This window comes from Vespula vulgaris, chromosome 16 (assembly GCF_905475345.1).
Source record: "Vespula vulgaris chromosome 16, iyVesVulg1.1, whole genome shotgun sequence".
NCBI lineage: Eukaryota > Metazoa > Arthropoda > Insecta > Hymenoptera > Vespidae > Vespula > Vespula vulgaris.
The window spans coordinates 2025902-2052012 of record NC_066601.1 but is presented as its reverse complement, the minus strand read 5'-3'; the positions used below and the strand labels follow the sequence as shown (position 1 = coordinate 2052012).

At 28.4% G+C, this 26111-nt stretch overlaps 1 protein-coding gene and 1 long non-coding RNA gene across 9 annotated transcripts in view; one reads left to right on the top strand and one right to left on the bottom strand.

The window, feature by feature from the left end:
* Positions 1-334: 334 nt before the first annotated feature.
* Positions 335-26111, bottom strand: part of LOC127069667 (caveolin-3-like) — a 227283-nt gene continuing 201506 nt past the window's right edge. For 4 of the 8 annotated variants that reach the window (XM_051006921.1, XM_051006920.1, XM_051006923.1 and 1 more), the window contains 3 exons: positions 3461-3619; positions 2304-2483; positions 335-1129 (listed from right to left, as the gene is read on the bottom strand). In XM_051006921.1, coding sequence (XP_050862878.1) covers positions 932-1129; positions 2304-2483; positions 3461-3613 — 531 coding nt within the window. In that variant the 5' untranslated portion in view covers positions 3614-3619 and the 3' untranslated portion in view covers positions 335-931. Of the gene's footprint in view, positions 1130-2303; positions 2484-3460; positions 3620-4519; positions 4628-5964; positions 6081-14824; positions 15852-26111 lie in introns of those variants that run through there. The other 4 variants (XM_051006925.1, XM_051006926.1, XM_051006927.1 and 1 more) reach the window with 4 other exon arrangements.
* LOC127069669 (uncharacterized) lies at positions 19185-21527 on the top strand. The gene is made up of 3 exons (XR_007783660.1): positions 19185-19389; positions 20255-20551; positions 21001-21527. It is a non-coding gene; the product is annotated as an uncharacterized LOC127069669 (long non-coding RNA).

Here is a 26111-nt window from a genome sequence, read left to right as displayed (position 1 = left end):
CGGAATTATTTCAAAATGAAAGAATACAATAGATGAATAGATCGTCGGTTTATTTGATAACATAAGAAATTATTTTAACGAATTAATCTATATACATATTTCATTTCTTAAGATTAGAATTATTTCATGATTTATTATACAAATGATTGGTAACGTGAGTATTTGAGATTTGATAATGATTAGAGATTAAATACTAAACACGTATAAATTTCTAGAAGATAGATAACACTAATTTTTCAATTAAAATTATTATTCTTATAATTGGAATAATTCGAACTATAAATTATAGAATTATAAATTCTTTTTTTAATAATTTAATATGAAAGTGCGATAAAATTGTACGAAAGATTTTCAATCTTTGATTGAGAGATTGATTTCCCTTATAAAATATATAGATATAATTAAGATAATGTTACATGAATTATGTTTCTTCGTTGTTTAATAGCTGGAGGTATTAATACTCCATTGTCAAATCGAAATTCATTGCACACGGCAGTCTAAATTGGATGGATAAATTGACTTTTTTTTAAACACATTGCGGATCAGACATTTTCCTGCTAACTATTATTTATAGCTAGGACAAAGAGAAAGAGAGAGAGAGAGAGAGAGAGAGAGAGAGAGAGAGAGAGAGAGAGAGAGAGAGAGAGAGAGAGCTATTTTTTATATTAAATATTTTTAAATTAATTTTTCTTTTCTATTAATACATCAATAATTCGTATGTCTGATCAATGATCAATGATCATTGATTATAACAAAAGACTTGTAATTGGTCTGGATTAATATATATTAATATTATATATTATTTTCATATAATATATATATATATTGTTTAATAAAATATTATATATAATAATTATATTTAATATATATATATATAATCTGTCCGTAATGTGTTAAAAGAAAAAATTATGACAAACTTGGAAATATATTCTCAGACTATAAGAATGTCGTCCTTTTTTTCGGGACCGTCTGGTAATTTTTGATTAAGAACTCGTATATTATTAAAGAGATATCCAACGGCGTCTGCGACAGGTCTAACGATGGCTTGAACGAAAGCTGTAAAGAAGCTTCTCGTAGCTGCGCAAGTTATTTTCCATACTCGAAGGCAAGGAGCGACGCACCATATATGCTAAAAAAAGTACAGATATATAGACGTCTACGTTAACGTAATATATTGATCACATTTTTATATAGAATGGTATCTATTGATTGACATTAATAAAACATTTGGAGGAATGGAAAGGATGTATTAAAAATAATGTTAATAATTTGATTAAATCAAACGAATTAAGATTTAAAGAAAGATCGTAATTCAATGAGATATTCATTAAATTCATTCTGCAATTTAATTTTAGGATAATTAATGTAAAAATAAAAAAGAAAGAAATCGAAAAAAAGAACAAGTTAAATAAACAATGCAAATCAATAAATGTTCATGTTTTCTTTTTTTTATCTTCCTCGATGGATCGAGGTTTGCATATAAAGATTTTTCTGTTAATTAATTAAAGAAAAAAAGAGAAAAAAAAAATAGAGAGAATTCAACGATCTTGATTGATGTGCGAGTTTCGTTTAAAGAATTCGATTTTCGATTATTTATAATAAAATAAAACTTCGACAAAGTTTGCAATTTATTCACGATTTAAATTAAATACACTTTGTGTAGTATAAAATTTCGTGTTTTTGTTGTTGGCTTGGCGTTCGAGTTGCGCACAAAGACTTTTCGATTAATTAATTTAAAATAAAAGCCCGAACAATGGTAGCAAATGAATAGAAAATCAAAAAATATTTACAAATTTGGAAAGGTAGAGATCTCGTGGTTTAAAAAATGTTTAATGGTCATATTGTTCGAAAGAGGTTTCCTTTTTTGAATAATTAACGTAAAGAAGAATATTCGAAAAAATAATTGCAACGTGATGGAGATTCGAAGATTCAATAATTTCGTTCGCATTTCACCACGGTGAAATCATTTCGATTAATCCATAAAAAAAAAAGAAAAAAAAAAGAGAGAAAAAGAAAAGGCAAAAAAAGAAACAAAAAAAAGAAGAATTTTGAAAATTTTCACGAGGAAAAAAATTAAATAATAACGATCGATGGTTGAAATAAATTTATACGAACGATATGGATAATATTACATTTTTTTGCAAATATACTCTCGAAGCAATACACATAGACGGACCACCAATGTACACAAACGAGCATATAAATCGATCGTAGAGAGGGTGAAAGGAAATAGACACGTCAAAAAAAAAAAAAAAAAAAAGAGAGAGAAAGAGAGAAGAAGTTATTATCGACTAAAGGCTTACCTCGAACGCAAGGCAGGCGAACGTAAAACCAAGGCAAAGTGCGAGCAAGGGTGCGACCAAGACCGAGAGAAATATATAACAGCAACCCCTCGAAAGACGAAAACAGTGGCCACTCAAGCGCCAAGCGCATTCCGGACTTCGAATGCCTTCTGGTTCGCCGATCACGTCGTCCCACATCACCTGTTCGTAAAAGCAATATTTTTTTATTAATCATTTTTAATTCATAAAGATCCGACAAGAGATAATAAAGAATTTTCGAAAGCGCATTAATTTCTTGAAATTTTATTTTCGCTATATCAAAGATGTCATTCGCTACATCAAAGATAATCATCGTTTATTTAAAGGTTTATCAAAAGTTTATAATAGTAAATCAAAGGACTACGCGAATTATTCCTTTCGTATGGAACACTGTGTATATTTTTTTCTTGTTTTTCTTTTTTTTTTATTTCTTCTTTACTGTTAATTACTTGATCAGATAGTTTGATCAATTGTCTTAAAAAGAGAAAAATGATTCCACGTGTTTCGTAAGAACAATTAAAAATTATATTATTTTCTGCTCTTAAATTATTTCACGTAGTATATTGATCTTTTATTTCTGAACTTTGGTATTTGAAAATTTCAAAAAAGAAATCATATTCATTAAATAGTTTAAATCGTTAAAAATTTCTCTTGATCTTATATTTTTCGATTTAATCTTTCTAAGCCGACGGAAAACATAAAAAATTTCCAGAAAGAAGAATAATCATTCATTGAAATGGTCGACCTATTAAAAATTTTATCTCTCCGTGTCTTATTTATTCATTCTTTTAATCAAAAGAAAAAAAAAACAGAAAGAAAGAAATACTCCTACGTATCTGAATGTTTCAGGATTTTTGAGAAAAGAAATAAAAAGAAATAAAAAAGGAAACAAAATACAGGGTGTTCTATAAGAAAAATTAAAGTCAAAAAAAAAAGGATCAGTTAAAAATAAAAAAAAAATTTATCTTAATCCTTTTTCTCATCACTTAATGTCTCATTATCGTTTTAATATCTCAAAATAAATAAATAAATAAATAAATAAATAAATAAATAAATATTAATAATTTTGAAATTCTGTGATTTTATCGAACAATGAAATAAAGTAACTTATGAAATAAATAAAGGTTAGTTAAATTAACCTGAAGATGTTGATTAAGACTATTTGGATCCCTGTCTTCGAGATCCATCGCACTGGCACCGTCGGCGGATGATTCTGGCTTCTCCATTCCTGGAAGATGAAAGTTGCACTTCGGTGTTCCACACTGACAGGCGTTCTTGAATCTAGCCAACATCCTCTCCTAACACGAAAACTTGCCCGAGTAAACCTGATCTTTGTTAGCGAGTAAATTTAAACAGTTAAGAAAGATCAAAGGGTTCTTTGCGAGTGCGCTCACGAACGGCATTAACATAGCGCGAGTGAATGCTAAGGCCACGAAGAAACGCAAGAAAGTATCCCGACATTGATCATTTTCTTTTAATAATATATTATATACAGAGTATACCGTACGAACGAGATTTCACGATGATCCGTTTTTCGATCGATTTTTTTTTTTTCAATTCGAAACATTGAAGTACCAAAAAAACACACACACACAGAGAAAGAGAGAGAGAGAGAGAGAGAGAGAAAGAAATGACGACCTTTTCATTAATCCATTTAATTAATTCGTTTAATAATTTCGAATTTTACAAGCTCACGTCCTTTTATTTATTTTTTTTATTTCTAATTTTATCTCGTCAAAAACTCAATTGCACCGTATCGATATGTTAACAATTATATTCTATCATACGAATTTATATTCGGAGAATTTTTCTTTTGAGAAAAGTGTGATCGTAGAACATCGTATTAACGATTTGTACTGTGACCAATCCAGTTTACGAATGAGTGGAAAAGAAAAAAATGTGTTTTAGCGATGGCGTGGTATGCGGAAAAAGGTAAGGCTATGAAACTTAATCGCTCGCGCACGTGTGTGTGTACATGTGTGTGTATGTGTTTGTTCGCGTGTACTACCTTGAATTCAACGTTATAATCGCAAGATATCGATTCGCGAAAAGTTAAAACTGGTGGATTGTAAAGTCTACGTGTTTGGTGCTATGTCAGACATTTCTTTCTTTGATTTAAAAATATATACATACGTACTGTATATACGTACGTACGTACGTATGTATGTATATATGTATGGATGTATGCATATACGTACGTAGGTATACTTTGATAGAAAATTTCTTATCCTTTAAGTTTCTACAAAGTTAGATCTCGAAGAGTCTGTGACAAAGTTCACACATTGAATATGTCTCACGACTTGAAGCGACAATTCTTGAACAAAGTGTAAATTCTTTATGTTAAGTGTCACGCGCGTTATACGCGGTTTCTTTCGTACAGAAAATCGATATTGAAGTAATCGAAGTGTGACGTAGAGAAGTGGTTATATAGGCCCGTGTACTTTGACCAAAAATATTCTACAATATTAGTTTTTTTCAATTTATTATGAAAAGCTTGTATTGTTATTAAAATAATATATATGTAAGTGCCAGATATCGTTTATTAATCAAAAGTAAAAATGTTTATTCGAAAAAGAAAAAAATAATTGTCTTTTATGGAATTTTCTTTTTTGCTTCTTTTTTCTTTTTTTCTTTTTTTCATTCAATATAATCTTTCTATTCTACGGACTGTGCAATCAAATGTTTATCAAAGAGAAAAAGAAAAAAATAAGAGAAAAGAAAGAAAAAAAAATAGAATCGACATCTTTTTTTTTTATTATCTTTTTTCTTTTTTGTTTGTATCGCATTATTTATTTTAATGAAAGAACAATGAATTAGGCTTATAAACGGAATGTTAATTATTAAAATCAAACAAGACGATTCGTCAAGTTTTGTTCTACGCAATACTATTAAATAAGTGCGAAGCTTAATGAAAAATCGATTACAAAAAGTTTTCCGTATTTGTTTAGAAAAAGTTCCTGCAAGTTATATTAATAATTCACAAGGTTTTAACAATTCACACGCAACTGTTTACCTGTATGACTAATACATTTACGATATAATATATTTATTGTTAATATACATTAATCTTTTTTTAAAGATTTGGATTTACTTTTAAGTTCTTAGCAACTAGCTCAGTGATAAGATCGCGCTTTCATTATTTTATTTTATTCATTTTATGTATATTTTTATTTTATATATATATCTATATATATATGTGCATATAATGTTGTTTCTTTTTATTTGTAAAATAAAAATGTTCGAAATCAAAATGATGTCCAATGACGAGCGTAAATAAATCATTGATAATTTTTTTTATTTATAAAACAAAAACGTTCTAAACACTTATACAAAACATACTTCGTGTGACAACGTAAGACTATTTTAATTAGACAGTAAAAATTTCTTCGAAAATTATACAAACTATACGAAATATTTTATAAATAAATCTAATCATATAAAGTGTTCTTATATGGATATAAAAACGAAAAATTATAAAAACGAAAAAAAAAGAGAATTACAAACAAATCATGTACAAAAAAAAATAAAAGAAAAAGAAAAAGAAAAGGAAGAACGAATTTGAAAGCAAATGATTTCTAATCAATCCTTAGGCACAGTTCACCCTCTTGTGTATCTATCTTATAGAAAAATTATGTTCACTTACTTCTCTCTTTTTGTATCCAAATTCCGTGTTCCTTTTCGATTCTTTTCTTTCTTCAATTTTGTATTTTCGAGACGTCGAAACGAAAAACAATCGTTCGATGTTGCTCTCTTGTAATGTTTTCGAGTTTCGCAGGTGGAAAAGGGTAGGTTAAAACGCAGGTGGATTGAAATGAAGAGAAACAGAGAGAAACAGAGAGAGAGAGAGAAATAGAGAGAGAGAGAGAGAGAGAGAGAGAGAGAGAGAGAGAGAGAAATAGAGAGAGAAAGAGCATAAAGAGCGAACGCTTCTAAGTGGACAACGGTCAACGCGCATGCGCACTAATGCCATTATAGAATTACACCCCCACAATATATCGTTCAACGTAGAGAGAGTACAATGACCCCTTTTTCAACGAAAGTGAATGTCAGGTACGATCGCGACATTGAACGATTTTCTGATAATTATTATGCCTTCATTACGAAGACCAATCGATGATTTGCTTATCAGTTTTTTTTTGCCTACATTACGATTAGTAAAGATTAGAATACGATTAAAATATATAGAATTGTATAGAAAAGTGTATAATATATAATAGATCCTTCATTGAATCTAGATTGAATAGAATTATGAAGGGTTTGTTAGTTTTTGTATTTTATTTTAATTTCGATTGTTAATATAAATTTTTTAATAGATTCTGTATTTAAAATTTTATTACGATGGAAAAGATGTCGTTTATAAAATAATTTATAGTATTAGTTAATCAGATAAGTATGAAGGCTTTCGTTTAAATTAAATTAAGTAGAATTTGAAGCTTAACAATTTTAGAAATTTTAGAAATCATGCGTTTAACTTGTAAATAAATTGGTTTTATTAAAATTGATAATTAAATATTAAGTTGTAAATCGTAGAAATTTTTTTATTAGATTTTCAATGATATATTTAATTATATATTAATTACATATATATGTATAATAAATACATAATTATATATAGACTATACTGTGTGCTTGAACTAATATGAAAAATTGTATTAGTTTTAAACTTTAGTTCGTCTCTTCTAAAATTTATAGAGCTGGTAACCGAGTAATCCTCGTTATCTTCCAATCTACTGTGCTGACATCTAGTGGAAAAATACTACACTGTTGAAAAAACGTGAACAAAGTTTGAAGAAATTCCATTAGATGACGCTAGTATTACGTTTATTATAATTTATGAAACTGTTCTACTTGTCACACGGTATAGGTTTCTGCATTATATTATACAATTTATAATAAATTAGAAGATTTATTTCTCTTTTAGTTGATAAAGATAATAATTTATTTATTCCATTGTATAATAGGAATGTAATGACAATCATATAAATTATTAATTATTAAATCTTGGTCATTAATGAATTCTATAATTACAATAATAAAATAATCTAAAGTATTATATTTACATTTTAAAATATATTCTTCGATATAGAAATAAAATAAAAATAGATAAAGGAGATAACAGAAATAGTTTCAGAATAGAAACATCATAAAGAAATAATATTATACATATAACTAATAAAAAAAAATATATTTATACACGCACATATACATATAATAAATATTACTATAAATTAATATTAAATATCATAAGTAATCTATGCTAATATAATTTATAATTTCTTTATACTATTAAATATTATCTTCAAACTGTAACTTCGAATGAATCATAAAACCAAGCTCACTATTATTTATAGTAACTATCAATAATAACAATAATAATTAATAGTAATAATATTAATAATTAATAACAACTAATAATATATATACATACATATATATATATATATATATATATATATATATATATCGATATTATTACGCTCTACCTTTTAAACGTTGCACTTAACTATATAAAAAAGAAACAAAATATAAATAAAACAGCAATTTTATGATCGGAAACTCTCGGTATAAATATAAACTTATTTTTATAATTTCCATTATGCTCGTATTTTTACAATAAAATATAAATACTATTTATACCACTGTACTACACACAAATACGATGTACTTTACTCATTAGACAAAATTGTCATAAAACAAGAATATTTGTCAGACTGAAGATTACAGATATGAAGGGAAAAAGAATTCGAGGAAGAAGAAAAAGAAGAAAAAGCAGAGGAAGACGAGAAACGGAGGGTAGGTTAAAGTTAAGGGAAAGAAAGAGGAGGGTGTGGAAGTAAGTGAGTGCTAAAACCGGATGCTCGTATCTGCCTCGAAGCGATAAAGATAGCTCAACCTCGCTCTTGTTGCCTTAGCTACCGTATGAACGCAGTCTTCCTATTACGTATATTATCTCTGAAATTCCATCTAACTGTGTAAAGTGTATTCCCCTCTCTCTCTCTTTCTCTCTCTTTCTATCTATCTATCTATCTATCTCTTTCTCTCTTTCTCTCTTTCTCTCTTTCCCTCTTTCTCTTTCTTTCTCCCTCACTGTATCTTTTTCTTTCCCTTTCCTTTACTCCTCATGAGCCGTGAAACATGTGGCAAAGTAAATTCTTATTTTTGATCGTTTTCATTGCATGAGAACGAAAGAAGGATTTGCAACTGTTGAAAAAAACCAATTGAATATTCAAATCGTTATTTTGCAATAATCGATAATCGAGAAGAATTTTGAGAAGAGATCGTTAGGAAAAGTTTCGTGGATTGTTAAAAAAAAAAAAAAGAGAGAGAGAGAGAGAAAAGAAGAAAAGGAAAGAAAAAATTATCTTAAAATTGTCTGTCGGATTGACGAAACGTTTTCATTTATCTCTTATAGAGAAGCGGAGAATGAACTTTAATTATCGAATTAAAGACAGGTTACAAATTTGATGTAATGATATCAACACGGGGAATATTTCTTTTTTTACACGCTCTGTACACTGTCAATAATAGAAGTATTAATCTATAAAGAAATTTTGCGTTTAATCGTGAGAGTTGGTAAAGAAGAAGACACAAATTCATTCCTTTCTTTTCTCTTCTTTTTTTTTTCTTTTATAACACTTAACGAATCAAAATCACCCTCCCAAACCTCCCAAGTAACTAGGATAATAACTAGTAACAAAAATCGTTTCGACTTTCAACGATATCTACGATTTATGTCATTTCTTTTGTTATACCAACGCAATAACGACACAAAGCTAATCTTTTCCGCATCTCTTCTCTCTCTCTCTCTCTCTCTCTCTCTCGTTTTTTTATTTCTTTTTTATTATCTTTTTTTTTTTTTAGAATGACTTACTCCTAACGTTTGCGGCGAAATCGTGTGCGCGCACTCTCCTAAGGGACTTGTGTAATCCAGAATGAATGAACGTGTAGGTGCAGTCAGAGATTGCGCCATTGGCGTGACAAAGAGAACGAAAGAAGGAGACAGATAGACAAAGAGAGAGAGAGAGAGAGAGAGAGAGACAGAGATAGAGACTGTCGGACCTTTCGATCAACGACACGTGCAACATAGCAACGACAATATAACTGCGATATAAAACATGTTGCATAGTCGAGGTGCGCTCGCGCGCACGACCACCGAGTGTCATAACCCTTTGCGACTTGCTTGCGCAAGTATCATACGTAGATAGATTGTGTCTATCTAAATTCTATACGTTCTCAACCCTGCCATATAAGATCAGAGAAACGCTTTGTTAATCGTTACCTTGATAACGGGCTCTTTTGTATTCCTTTTCTTTTTCTTTCGTCTTTCTAATTTTTCTTTCTTTCACATAGTTCACGTGTACATAATTGTGCAAACATGATATGATCGCGTTTTCGATGGTTCCTGTATTTTTTTTTTTTTTTTTTTTGAAAATTTGTATCTTTTTTTTCTGTCTTTTTTATTGGATTATAAATCTTTTAGAGACTCATTTTTATTAGAACGTTTTTGATCGACGGTGTGATAGCATACGATTTGTTAAATTATTGTGATGATTTTTTATTTTGTTGGTTTGATGATAGGAGTAAACAATTATGTTATATTTTTTGTTGGATATGGATTTTTTGTACAGTTGGATGAATTTATAAAATCATTCTCAATAACACTCGACTAAGTTTACTTCTAATGATCATTATTAATTATTTATGTGTATGGGAATAATGTACATATTTTAATATTAATAATTTCTATTATCCATTCGTCGCGTAACTCGATAATCATAATTATTAATCATATTGTCCAACTATATTAGCATTAAATGATCTATACAATGACTTGTTGCGTTTGATATATTCGTTTGAAACATTGAATAGTATCTATAGTAATTTATACAAATAAATATTGTTTTAATGATTGCACATAATTATTTTCCTTTTTTATATATGTTTTTTCTCTATTACTCGATGATCATACTTACCGATAATTTCATCGTATTATATATTATCAATTAATGATCTATAAAATGTTTTGTTGCATTTGATATATCCGTCTCAAGCATTGCTTCGTATCTGTTTCATAAAAATAATCAGAAAAATATTATTTTTATTATCGCTACTTTACTATTACGTTATTATCTTACATGTTTTTATTATTCCTTCGTAATTGCTCGATGATCATAATTGTTAACAATTTTATCATACTACCGTATAATATCAATGAACGAGATCTATAAAATGTCTTTTTTTGCATTTGTTATATCCCTTTCGAACATTGCATCGTATCTGTACCAATTCATAAAAGTAATCTGAAAAATATTATTTTAATGATCACACCGTACGTTATTACTATACTTGTTTTTATTATTTCATAATAATAACTCGATAATCGTATGATCGTTAATAATTTCGTCATACTAAATAGTAACAGTAAATTGTCTGTAAAATGATTTGTACTTGGTATATTCGTTTTGAACGTCTAAACGTATCTGTAATACCTTTATGCGTAAGTAACGATGACAATATAATTTTGAAAGTTGAATGTCAGCCTGTCTCTCTCTCTCTCTCTCTCTCTCTCCTCTCTCTCCTTCTTTTTCTCTCTCTTTTTGTCTCTTACGAAGCGAGTAAGCGAAAGATCCGCTCGTCGAGGTACAGTAGCCGGTCTCTTACGTGTTGGAACAGATGTAGCAGTGGATTATGTTCGCTCGACTATGCAACGATAACTGCACCGTAACTGCCGTTCTAGGTGTCATAACCTTTGCAACGGTTTCGCAAGTATCATTCCTCGCGTCGCACGCGTTTAAGTAAGATCAATGCACTCGCTTCCCGTACTCGAACCTCGTTTACGATTCGTAACGCGATTATGCGTAATGAGTATGAACGATTTGTATTTTTTTTTCTTTTCTTTTTCTTTGTTTTCTCTTTATTTCTTTTTTTTTTTTGCTTCTTCTTTTTGTTTCTAACCGAACGCTCGTATTTATATATTCATTTATGAATTTATTTAATTATGTTCTTTTCCTCTCTTTCTTCGAACAGTTAGCTAAATTAGTTGAGATAACGAAGAGAAGTTTTCGTTTGTACTATACTTATGTAATTATTTTGTATTATGTTTGCTTATCTTTTTTTCCTTTTTTCTTTTTTCTTTTTCCTCCTACTTTGTTATACTTTCCATCGGTTTCTTTATCGTTCCATTTTTCTTTTTTCTCTGTTGTTATTTTTGCTTTGTTGATACGATAATTAATAAGGTGACGCGAAGCAAAATTTGAGACAATTATCGTTTTTGTTTTTAATGGAAAAATTTTTTTCCTAAATTAAACGCTTCATTTTTTAGAATAAGTAGCTATATATTGATATTATTAGCTGTATGTAAATAATTAGCTATATATTATAATTAGCTTTGCAATAATAATTTAAATTAGGTTTAAAATAACAAGACGACGATATATGTATGCATGTGTATGTATATACGTTGTACATAAAAAAGTTATGCCCGTTGTAGATTTTTTCGTTCTCACAGTTGAAGTCATTAAATCCACGCTTTATTCTATATAGTAGTGTTACTTGACTTTTTTGTCGGCTCGATTGTTAGCTTGGAATTTTCATACCGGAAAGGAGGAAAGAGAAACGATTGAATGGTTCGTAATTACGTGTCCGATTCTTTTAAACAATTTTCAGTAGTAGAAAAGCTTCCTTCTTATTTTGCCGTGAACAAACTTATGTAATGATTGTCATTATAATTATAATGATTGCTTAAAATGAAATAAATAAATCAATCAAAAAAAGGAAAGAAGAAAAAAAAGGAACAAAAAATTTTTATGTATATAATGATTGATTAAAACGAAATAAATAAATAAATCGATCAATAAATAAATAAATAAATAAATAAATAAATAAAAAGGGAAAGAAAGAAGAAAAAGAAAAAAAATGTTTAATATCAATAAATCCAAGTACGAAATAAAGTGAGAAAAAGGTAAAGAGACAGAGAGAGAGAGAGAGAGAAAGAAAGAGAAGAAGACAAAGAGAGAGCGTGTCTTTAATGTCTCAAGTTTAAAAGGTAAAGAATGAAAATGTTGAGAGGCAAGGTCAGGGTAAAGGATGAGAATGTTCCCATCATGCATAATGCATACCTGAAAACGTGGAAACCAACGAAACGTCATAGTGACAACGAATGCGTGTCAAAGATTTCACTTGCATCTAGTTTATCCGCGTGATTTTACCAAGAAGAAATTTGCCTTCTATCTTATGTTGGAAAATTCTATGGAAAATTTTCTGTATTGGAAAATACTCTAACGTTAAAAAGTTACGAACGTTTCGATTAGATTATTCGATTATTGATTATAATTAAACGTGGATAATTAAACGTGGTGAATTTTTGAAAGAAATTAAAAAAGAAGGGAACAAAAAAGAAAAAGGAAAACCATATTGACGCGAACTGATAACACGAAAAGGTCAAGGGTTAAAAAAAAAGAGAGAAAAAAATAATTTTTGTACGTGCACTTCGTAGTGACTAATTCAGAGCTCACAAAAAATTTCATTTTTCATATTAAAAACTTGCTTTGTAACTTCGAAATCATTTGGGATATAATTCTTTGAACATTTATTGACCGACACACTTTCTATATATATATTTATCTGATCCTCGTGATCTGATCTGATCTGTTAAAAAGCATAGTACTCGATTTGATAGCTGGCAATGACATGAAGAAGAGGATTCGAATGGAAAAACGAAGACGAAATTGTACTGCTATTATTCTCGGCGTCTTTCTATAGGTACTCGATCATTTATTTCAATCGAGACGCCATGACAGAAAGGAACTATTTATTTATATATTTCTATGTTTGTTCGTTCGTTGTTAAGACGAACGAAAAAAGATTTTTATTAGGGAAATTCGGTAAATGTGAATAGAAAAATTTCAACGAAAAATCGACGCTTAAAGTTCATTCTGTAGGCGACTGAGTTTCAAAGTTGAGAAATTCTTGGATAAATTTGCATAATCCGGTATATATCGTATAATTGTACGTAATAATGCATTAGTATGGTGCAACGCGAATCGGGTTAATAAGTTTATTAATGGATGACTAGTGTAAGTGTGTTAACGAGAGCGAATCGATTGCGTGTTTATAACGAAACGTCTTTCTAATACTCGGATTAATCCGATTTAATAATAATATAATTACGATATATACATAGATATTTAACTTGGATATCTCGAACTACAATTTAATATATTTTATTTAGTTTGGATTAATTCCGGTTTTTTCTTTATGTATCATTCTAAGAAGTTTGGAATCAAATCTGATTTTAATATATTTACTACATAGATACTTAATAGCTTATATAATACGTTGTAAATAAAATAATATAAATGAAATATTATATGTTCGAGTAAATCTGATTTTATTATAATGTGCTTATATAAATTTTAATTAATTATATCAAACGACGATCGCGATAAAAATATAGAAACGTTTTAATCCAGAACGAATAAGTTTTAAACGAAAAAAGAAGAAATAAATAAATAAATAAATAAATAAAAGAAGAAATAAAATAAAACCGATCGAATGAATCCTAATGAATTTTCTTTTCGACGAAAATGTCGTGATATAATTTGTTTTAAACGTTAGAGAATCACATGATTTATCCTGCCTTATTATACGAAAGGATAAATCAGAGATGAAAAAGTAAGAAAGGTAGACATTATGGGTTTGTAAAAGAAAATGGAAGATTGGACGTTGAGTGTCCTTAAGGAGAAAAGTCCTTCTATTTCAAACCTGTTTTTCTTAGATGGGAGATCGCCCTATACGATAGGAACGAGAAAGGTTATATAGTATTCTATTGAGGGATATAAGTAACGTTAACCCAACCTCCTGGAAATCCTCCTAGGACGTATCTCCCACTGATTTATCATCCCTACGAATTGTTGGGAACGTTACACATTAATCAGAGAGACGAGACGAAATTACTTCTGACTTTAACGAATGTCGTTCAACTAATGTCGTTCAACAAAGAGAATACCTTATTTCCTAGAATGATACAGATTCATTTACCGCTCATAGTTCTTTCTCATAGATAACGATAGCTATTCGCAAATCTGTAATCATAATTATTATTAAATAAGGAAGAAAATCGTATAATCTCATCAATTTTCTCTTTATTACGATGGAATACAAACGATATCTAATGATAAATATATAAGATAAATAAAATAATGATAGATGTATATATGTGTATATAATAATAATAATAAATGTACCTGTTGATCGATTAAATTTAATTTTATTTTTTCATACATTCATGGTTCGTAAAATTTGTTAAAAGTTAAGATGAATTCGATCTTTTTATCTCTTTGTTGTTTATAAAAACGTATATATACATATTTTTCACTGATATATGTATATATTGTATATTAATTTAGATAATATATATAAAATAAATATATATACGTATACACATAATAGTATCAATAATATAATATAATATAATAAGATATAGCTCGTATATAATACACAGTATAATACAGTATATCTTTTATTCTTTTGATTATCGATACGAAAAATATAGTAGTAAATAATTAAAATCGTCTGTTAATTGTCCATTATATTATTTCCACACAAAGAGAATTATTAAAAGCGTAGAAATAAAATAGGAAGGAATAATAGGAGAGGATATAGGTGCAACAACGGGCGTTGCACTATGCACGCTCGATTATGCCACATTACGGGTCATTATGCAACACGAACATTTACGCAATCAAATCTCAAGCAACGAGAACCGATCCCTATGAAATCTCGAATTACACGTTTTATATGTCGATCAGCAATCGGCAATCGGCGGCCACTCTTCGCCTCGAGACACTTTGCTTCGAGTCGAGTTGAAAGAGAATCGAACGTATCGACTGATTGAGTAAACGAGAGAGAAAGAGAACATTAGAGAGATAGAGATAGAAAGAGAGAGAGAGAGAGAGAGAGAGAGAAAGAGAGAGAGAGACATTACGTTAATTTCTTCGTTTATGAGAACGGAACGATTTAACGCTTTGCGATTAGCTCGAACCCGCTTGAACTATTCTCGAACCATTCTCGAACTATTCTCGAACTATTCTCGATTCTCGTACACGACAACCTCGATTAAATATCCACGTGATTTTAATCATCGAACGTTCGTTCAATCTCAATTAAAATCGCGAAACATTAAGAAAATCGATCGGCTCCTCCGTTCCTCCGTTCCAATTGTTTGGAAATAATTTAGAAATTGTCATTCAACGTAATGACGTTGAATATCTTTTCTTCAATAATAACATAATCTTGATTTCTCTCAAGACGTGATTTTCCTTTTTAATTCGATCGATTGAACGTAATTAATTTTATTCTTTACGTGCTCCCTTCGTACCTTTTCCCTTTTTTCTCTTTTTTCTCTTTCTTTTTTATTATTATTTTATTCTTTCCTTTCGATATTAATTTCTCGTCCAAAAATTTACTTATTGCTGCCAACTTTACCACGTCATATCCAGTCGTATCCGATGGAAAGTAGAGGGAGAAATCCTGAAAGAAACGAAAACAGAAAGAGTGAAAAAGACAGATAGACAAATACACACACAGAGTGAGAGAGAGAGAGAGAGAGGGGAGATCAGGGATCCTAGAAATTCCTTAGGGACGATATAATTTCCGAGGCATGCGTACAGGCACGAATGCGAGGGAGGAGGCACGTTTACCGACATTCGTTGACAAAGAAAGGGAGAGACAGAGAGAGAAAGACAGAGAGAGAGAGAGAGAAAGAGAGAGAGAGAGTAAGAGTAAGAGTGAGAGTAAGAGAGATAGAGATATACAGATAAAGAGACGGGGGTTTGATGGTGTGACTCAGCAAAGCACGATAGATGACGTAACACCGTTAACTATGCTTTCGAGAGATCCCAGTCGCCGGAAAAAGAGGGGAGGGAAAGTAGAGTGACGAAGGGGCAAAAGAAGGAAGTTGGAACGTCGAATCTTTTCTTTCAACCTTGAATTTCATCCTTTTCATCCTTTTCATCCTTTTCATCCTTCGACCGTCTACAAATCCGATTATCCTAAGTCGAATCTGTTTTATTTAAATTATCGATCGATTTGTGTTAAGTTCCTATTTGAAGTCTCCACAAGGATAGAAATTATATTTATCTCGTATATAATTTCTATCGTAATTATAAGCTTCGATTTAAAAGAAAGAAAGAAAAAAAAAAGAAAAAAGAAGACCAATTTTTTCTTCTTTCTTCTTCTTTTTTCTTTTACTTTTAATTTTTTTTTTTGCGATAATAAATGAAATATATTTTTTATAGTTATCTTTAATTAATTATTTACATATTTTTTTAATCGAATGAAATTAGTACACGTTCGAATAAACTTTTTGTTCGTCGTTATTGAAAAAATGATTTAGAAGAAATACTTATACCTATATGTTTGTACTTTGCATCTATGAGTAATAACATATTGAAAGAACTTTTAGAATATTTATAGAGACTACTCAGCTGGTATGAGATTATGTAACGCAAAGTTGAGATAAGAGATTCTTTCGCGGATGAATCGAGCTGTATTATATCTCGCAACAGCATGCAAATATTTAGGTAATATCATACATCATACACCGTTACGTATAATAAGTATACCGCTAATACTCACACGTATATACATATACGAAGCATATGCCTATATAATATATATATAAATAATGTCTAATTCCACTTTATTAACAGATTTTTCCGATTATTAAAAACATTAAAAAATAGATTTATTTTAAGTATCATTATTAATTTTCTTTATAAACAAAAAAAAAATAAAAAATATTTCCATCGTCCTTTCTTACGAATTTAAATACGCTTTTACAAAAAAAATTATCTCCTTGAAGATATATTCTATTCCATCAAATTTTCTTTCTGAAAATAGGAGATATTCGCTTAAAAATAAAGAAGTGAAAGAAAATAATTCAATTTCAAAAATTAATTCATAATCAATGTCTTTCGTAAAGCATAAAACTTCAAGACGGTGAATGCAATCGGGACGAAATGATTACGGAGTGTAATAAGTATAATCGTCAATAACTTACATATATACATATATACATACATACATACACATACACAGAGGCTATTCGTGTGCGAATAACATCTATATATTACGAGATGTCGTAATTTTGTGGTTTCGATCGATCGAGCAGTAAACGCGAGATAGGAGAGTTGATATTAAGTTTTTCTAAGAAAGATCTTGGTCCAACAAGTATGTACGTATATATGCATATATATATATATATATATATATATATATATATACATAGGATATGTACATACATATACAGAATAATGTTTAGTTTCAAATGATATGGCCAAATATCTCTCTGTAAAACCTAACAATTTTTTTTTTTGGAACCTTCGTTCATAAAATCAAACAGAATCGAAAATATTCGGTGATATCCTTCAAAATGCAACACCCTATATATGTTGTAAAAAAAATTTATCTGCCGGAACCTTTTATCTCGAAGTATATTAGCAATTTACGTAACTTTCGATCACACGTAGACTCATTTTAAAACACGATGGTTTATAGTTAATCATTGGCCTTGAAATAAATCGTAGTATTACAAAAAAAGAAAAGAAAAAATGAAGAGAAGAGAAAAAGAGGAAGCAAAGAAGAAAAGCTATAAACGTGATATAAAAAAATCGACGTATTAAAAAGTATCACACCTTCTGTTTAAAAAAAGAAAAGAAAGAAAGAAAAAATCTCTTGACAATTACTTTTTTACGTCAAGTATTTTTTTGTAAAGACTTTTCTTGTTGGTATATTCGTGACTAACAATGAGTCTAATTGACAATGAAAGGGGAGATATATAAAAGGGAAGAGGAGGTAAAGGAATGAACGAAGACGGGAAAGTTCTTGTAGAATAAGTCACGTGCGTTCCTGCAACGTGCTCGATTGTTGTTTGTTGGGTCCACGAGCCGATTCTACCTTCTCGCTTCAAATATATACAACTGGTGATATAATAGCTAGCCGTTTACTTAGCGTTATATATAGGGTGAACTGAGTTTAATTTAATCATATCTATTCATTTACTTATATAAAAGATATATATTAATTATAACTAAATAACAGTTTCCATTTATTTTCATTAATATATTTATTATATATGAATAAATTAATATTTATTAGATAATACGTTTCTTTTTTTTAATAAATTATTTAATCAAAAGAAAAATTATATATAAGTGTATATATATGCCCTTAAAAAAGTATTGTATTTGTTTATTTATTTTGTTAGTAAAAAAATGAGAGATATTAATCTTTAAATTTTAGATCAATCACATTCTTTATTTTTTTTTTTACTTAACTAAATATGTATGCATGTAATTTACGTATATATATATATGTGTGTGTGTGTGTGTTTGATACATGTAATTCAAGATTTCGCATAGATCGGCTCGTTGCCTAGGATTGGATTGCGTCAATATTGGTGTTGCATAATGATTCGTAATCTGCCATTGCTTCGAATATATCGTACATGTTCTATGTTCTAATTTCTACTCATGTCAGTGAATTTTACGTATAATAATATACTTGATACTCGTTGATACGAATCATTGAAATACCATAGAGAAACTAATATATCATGATCTTTTTTCGATCGATTGCTATGATATTAAAGATATTAACATCAAGTGATTAGAATTTCTAACGATGTAAGTTTAAACTTGAAAAGATATGGATTGTCGAATCGAATTGGATCAATTGAAATCGAATATTTCAACAGTATTTACATATACGTATGTGTGTGTGTCTTTTGTGCGTATATGTGCGTGTATACTTACCTATATAAATATTTATGAGAAGGACAAAATGTCTTTATTAAGTGTTAGATCGTAGCTAGAGATCCTTATAGATTTATATACGAAGATCATACGTACTTTCTTATTCCGATTTTCAACGATAAATTTTATCGAAAATTTATTCGTCTTACGTTAGAGAATATTTGTTTGAACTTTCTTGCTAAATATATATCTAATCACGTCTATATTTGGCAAGTAAAAAGTTTCAAGTTTTTTCTCCTCGCCTAAATCAGCAGGTATGAATTTTTTAATAATAAGATTATTATGTAAATAATTTTTGGCGAATAATTAACGGAACGTATATCGATTAATATTAAAAATTTACACGTACATATTATATATATATATATTGTTTTTAATAATATTTAAAGAAACGTGAGCTTATATCGTGTTTAGAAAAATTGAAATTGTATTAAAATTTTTATTAAATTGATTTTCTTCGTTCCATTAAATTAAAACGATATTTTTAAATACTATATCGAAATCATATGTTTTAATTTAATTTCTAACAGTGTTTATTTCAAATCATCGGAAAGTTATTTAAATGTCCTTCGAAATGTGTTTATATACTAGATGAGATCGGACAAAGTCGAAATACATTTTGCCAAAATCGTATTCGAGCGTTATAAATATACTTACTTTAGAAATCAGTGATGTCAAATATTAATTATGCTTATTACGTGTAGGATCAAAAAATCATCGAGTCATTCGCTAAATTTATATCTATTTGAAGAGTATTGAAAAGATAATGGATAAATTTACAAGAAAAGAATATTCTTATTTGTTTTTCTTTTATATTCATTTTTTTTCTATTAATATTATTCATATAAATGTATATTACATATACACACCACACACACACACACACAGACACGCATATATACGCGAATATATATGTTTCTATAATCAATGCTTTTATATTATTCTTTTTACATATTCTTATAATTTATATACCTATTTTTTTATATTTTTATTATATTATTTATTATAAATATTTTTATATTCATATATTATCAATATACTTCTTTTTATATCATTTTATATGTATATGTGTGTGTGTGTGTGTATATTTTTTTTATTATACATTTTTGATTTTGTTAGAAATGGCACCGAAAAAAGGAATAAAAAAAATACATAAAGGAATAGCTAAAAGTAAAAATGAACTCCGCTATTTGAAAAATGATAGTTCTTTCACCAGTACTACGGATACTTCATTTTCTTCGGATTGTTCCGATTGCGATTGTTCTGATTGCGATTGTTCCGATTGTTATGATCAATGTCCTCTGACGTCACGTAAAAGCAGTAAAGGAAGGTCAAAGGGGAAGGTTTCGAAAACGTCAAAAAAGAAAAAAAATAGTAAAACGAAAACGTCCAAGAAAAAGTCTTCTCGACGTACAAGTAAGTCGAATTGAATGTTAATCGAATATTATTTACTTTCTTTACAAACGTTTCCTCCATCTTTTTTGTTACATTTCTTTTATAAAATCATTAATTAACTAACTTTTTTAATTAACGCGTAACGAGTCGTTTATTATTTGGATGAAATAATTTTCATTCAAGATCATGAAGAAAAAAATGATTTTCTTTTTATATCACTAAGAAAAAGAATATCTCTGTTTTGTTAATAAATAATAAAATTTTTTTTTAATTGTATCACATTGGTGAATTCTTCTAATATCCCTTGATAATAATTTCCTTAAATAAAGTTAGAAAATTATTTTTTTTATTAGGTTGTTTACTTCCTTAAGAGTATATTATTAAAAGTTAACATAATTCATGGGGTCAATTTAATAATATTACAAATAAAAAAAAAAACAAAAAATAAAAAACAAACCATTAAATTTCAGAACAATCCTCATCCTCTTGCAGCTGTTCCTCATGCGATTGTTATTCCAGTAGTGATGGAGATTGCTACGATTGCCCGTCATCAAAAAGTAAAACTTGTCGTTAAAATAAGGCATAATTTATGATGAAAAAAAAATTATTTAAATTTACTCTTGATATTTATTTATATATTTATTTATTTATTTATTTATTCTTTAATGCATTTTATAATGGATATCGTTGCACGAGAAGTTATCACATACACATACATATGTATATATTAAGAGATATTATTTTATTTATTTATAAAGTAATTTATTTTTAGTACCATCAAATAGGAATTTGTTAATGCTACTTTTAAAGTTCTGCTAATGGGATTTCATCATAAATTTATAGAAAAATCATCTCGTATAAAGAATATTATACGATAGCAACAATTTTAATTAGTAATTTAAATTTTGGTATGTGATGAGCAAATATTATTTTATTTTATTATTTATTCGATGTCGAAAAGAATATCATTTGTAATTGCTTTTATTACCGTTAGCTTTCATCTAAGTGATGTAAAAAAATTTTTTAATAAAGAAAACCATTTATATGTTTCCCACTAAAAATTCGATTTAAAAATATAATAAAAAATTTTTCTGTTAATATATTTTTTAATAATTGCAGATTTTGTTTAGTTTTTAAGTAATTGAAATAAGAGGACTAGAAAAATAATTTTCTGGTATCAAACTTCCTATCTTTCTTCTTTCTTTTTCTCTTTCATATATAGCATATATATATATATATATATATATATATATATATATATATTTAATATACATAACTTTTAAACTATGTACAGATGCAACAAATATATAACAAGAGTAAATAGTAGTAGTAAGAAAATTAGAATGAAAAAATTTCCGATCTTTCAATTTCAATTATTAATTTATTATTAATGTCGATTATTAATAGATCAACTATTTTTTATTTTATATGAAAAAACGAAATTCACCTAATTATAATAAAAATTTAAATGATTTCATTGTTATTTTATCTTTATTACGTGAAGTAAAGGAAAAACTTCATTTAAAAAATTATTAACAAAATCGATTTTATTATAACAATATTGTTGCTATAGTTAAATAAATAAAGAATAAGCTACGCTTGAAAACGGTACTGGTTTCAAGTCTCTACGACTTTTCGTTCCGGAGATATCGCCTTCGAAAGATTTTCATTCATACTACAGCTGTTCGTAGTAATAGTATAGTAATACTACATTGTCCAGCTGGTCAGCGTAAATTCTCAGAATTTATATAGGTCAGTGTGTCACCGAGTAAATTTGAATGAAATTATATAGGTTAATGGCTTAACGTAAACGTCTTCCATTTAGTGACAATATCTCAGGAAGTAAAAGTCGTAGAGAGTTGATTGAAATGCCATTTTAAAGAGAAAAATCTTCTCTATTTTTTGCATATATTTTGTTAATAATTAATTAACAATTTATTATAAATAAATTCTCAAAAAGTTAAATTGATCTTATTTCGTCAAAAAAAAGTACAAAAATAAAAAAATACAAGAAATTCAGATCGCAATCGTTTTATAAACTTACGTAAATTAATAAATAATTAATAAACAAATTAATTTTTCACCGTGGAAACAATCCTTTTTCTACATTGTTAATAATCTACGTCTTTCGTTTAGATGGGGATATCTTCGAAACTAAAAGTCGTAGAAACTTGAAACAAATATCTTAAGAAAGCGCAAAGTAAGCGCTAAGTAAGCGCAAAATAAGCGCAGTATAATAGTGCAAAGTAAGCTAAGAAACCATCACTCTTTTACCACTATTACTATTGTTACTACATCCTAAATAGTTCCTTAATAATATTTAAATTGAAATATCTCCAAAACCAATCATTTTTCAGCATATGTGAGTTAATACTTTTTTGTATAGAATATTGAACTGCATCAATCGATATAATAAAAGCATATGATTTTGTTGACAAAAACTATTTATATGTACCTTAAAATAATTATTACTGCCATATTATAAATCTCTTGGTATTCTACGACTATTGTATATAAAATTTCCACATATTTCTAAAAAGAAAGGAGATATTCAGAGTGATCATAGTTATTCCCCAACCTATACATACATACATATATATATATATATATATATATATATATATATATATATATACACGTAATATATATAGGATAGGGAAAATAAAAATAAAATATATGTATATATATATGTGTGTATGTGTGTGTGTGTGTGTATATATATATATGTATATATCGAGAATTTTCTTAGACGCTTTGGTACAAAGTATGAGCAAATTACATGTGTGTATGTATGTGTATGTATGTTTATATACATCGTTTTTGTTGCGTCATCGCGCAACAGTCTGATCGCGAATTTGTCGAAGCTTTGTTTTGAGAATGAATTGTATGTATGTATGTGTGTGTGTATGTATTTTCGCAAGGACGTAAATAAGACTTCTGTTTCGTTATTAGAAAGAAAGGACAAAAGGACAGGCAAACGTGAATATGTCGAAACAGGTCAGTTCACGAAAAGACGCGTAGCTGGTAAGACGTGATCTAAAAGGTAAGCCAATATAATTATAAAATTAGGAATTTTTTAAGAACAAATTTATATTAGATTATATATTTTATTATTATAATTTAAGAGAATAGTTAATTACAGTAAAAGTAAAAATATCATTTGCAAATTGGATTGAATAGGAAATATAAAACTTGTATTGTATAATTGGTATTGTCGATATACTGTCGTTTGAGAAAACAATTTATTTATTGTCTACGCATCTTGCATAAAACAATTAAGTCTCAACTAGTAAAGTATGGGTCAATTCGATCCAATCGTTATATAACTAACACTATTTATCTTCGTACGTGTAATTATTGGCGTACCTCTAATGCCAATTACGCACGACCCGTTTGAGATGTAATAGAAAGAGATAGATAGAGATAGATCGATAGATAGATAGAGAGAAAGAAAGAGAGAGAAAGAAAAAGAAATCTTGAATGCGAATACATTTTCTTTACGTAAACGGATAAATCGCGTAGGTTAATAATAGATCGATTAATTTCTCGTTTGCTATATCTTCTAACGAGCCTATGATATATTTTCACACGGTTTCTTTTAAACTAGAAGGAGGTTCTCTTTCGAATATTTTATTATAAGTCTTCATAAAAGACTGTAATCAGAAATATAGTAATTGATGATATTGTATCATCGATGATATTGTAATCTATTGTATTTTATCATAGAAAACAATAAGAGAACGAAGAAATTTAATTGTAAGTTTTTGTTACTATTTAATAATAATTAAGAACAAAATATATTAAGGAAGAGAAGGAGAGAGAGAGAGAGAGAGAGAGAGAGAGAGAGAGAGAGAGAGAGAGAGAGAGAGAGAGAGAAATACGTATATTTTTAATTTATTAAATTTTACAAAATGTATAATAAACTAACAACAACTGCTTTTAGTTAATCTCGCTCTAACGATATATGATTTAGATAATCGTAAACGAAGATACTTTAAAATCCGTCGTTTACATATAACGAAGTACTGCGTATATCGTTAATAATTATCATACGAATTAATAATATATCAATGCGTTGATACAAAAAGGAAAAATAGAAACTCCTTGTTATTTATTTACGTTAATAATAAAATCGTCGCCGTGAGCGATGACCTTAGTCAACGTGAAAAATATTTCCAGGAGTATATTCGAACGTTATCGTTGTCATTGTTGTTATTATCGTTCCCGACTATCATTGGTGCAGCTGTCGCTCCAGAAACCTACTTTTTCGTAGTCTGCGATCGGTGCCAATGCCAGGCATCCTCTACCACCGATACACGATCCTCCGTTACTCTACGATCGAGATCATGTTACACAACTATACTATACTATGGCCACCACGAATACTCCCATCTCTCGATCCGGTTTGTAAAGTAAAGCCGAGCTTTATACCACGGTGCATTGGTTACGTCAAACGGTTTAGTTAAACTAGTAAATGAAACGGCCTAAATCGGTGAACGTACGGTCAAGTTGCAGATTGCTTGAAATCCTTTCGATATTTAGCACGTTCTATAGAAATTCTATAGATTCGATTGAAATCCATACGAATTTATTATTTTATATATGCGAGAGTAAATCCATCGAAACGTTTTATTTCGTTTCGATTAAAGGATTCTTATTTGTTTACGTAATAATTTTTCTTACAACGATTACATTCAAGGATTTCGTGGAAAAATTATTATTTTCTTTTTTGTTTAAAGTAAGATAAAGGAATTGTGGTCTTAATCGTAGGGATAATTGTTAAAAGTTAAATAAAAAAAAAAAAGAAAAGTTTTTATTAAACGAGTGATTCTTAAACGAGTATAATAAAGTTTTATTGAAACGTTGTTCGAGTGAAGCATAAATTTTTCGATAAACTCGATATTATACGTACGGCTTGTCGTTAAAATATTTATTCAATTAAAAATATTTATTCGATTAAAAATATTTATTCAATTTCAAATCGAATTAATTTTTTTCTTCTTTCCCTTTTTTTTTACATTTATCGATCAACGCAAAAAGAAAATAATATGTTATCTAAAATATAACATTTATGTATATTCATTCTTATCGCTCTAATCGTTATAATATATAGTTATTTTACAAATCTTTTTGCACAAGTGGATGGAACATCTGTTTATGAAGAATTCCGTATAACGATATAAACAGCGTTTTAGCTTTCGTAAAAGCGAGCTTGAATTTTCATATATTTTTATTATCAGAGGTAGGAAAAGTATTAATAACATGTTTGCTACAATCATTCTATTTTCGATTACTTTTAACTTAGACTTACGAGAAATAGAATTAGAAAAATAGGAATTAAAAGAAAGAAACAGACAAAGAGAAAAAGAGAGAGTGTAAAGTTAAACGAATCGTGTGAGATAATTAAAACCCATCATTATTTTTTCCTTTTTATTTTATTTCATTTTTTTTTTCAACAATCTCACAATATTTACAAAATTTCGAATGTGATACGAACTGTTCGAAAGATTTTTCAAGCTTTCCAAAATAAGCACAATAATACATACATATGTAATATTCATGCGTCGCAATACGAAATGTG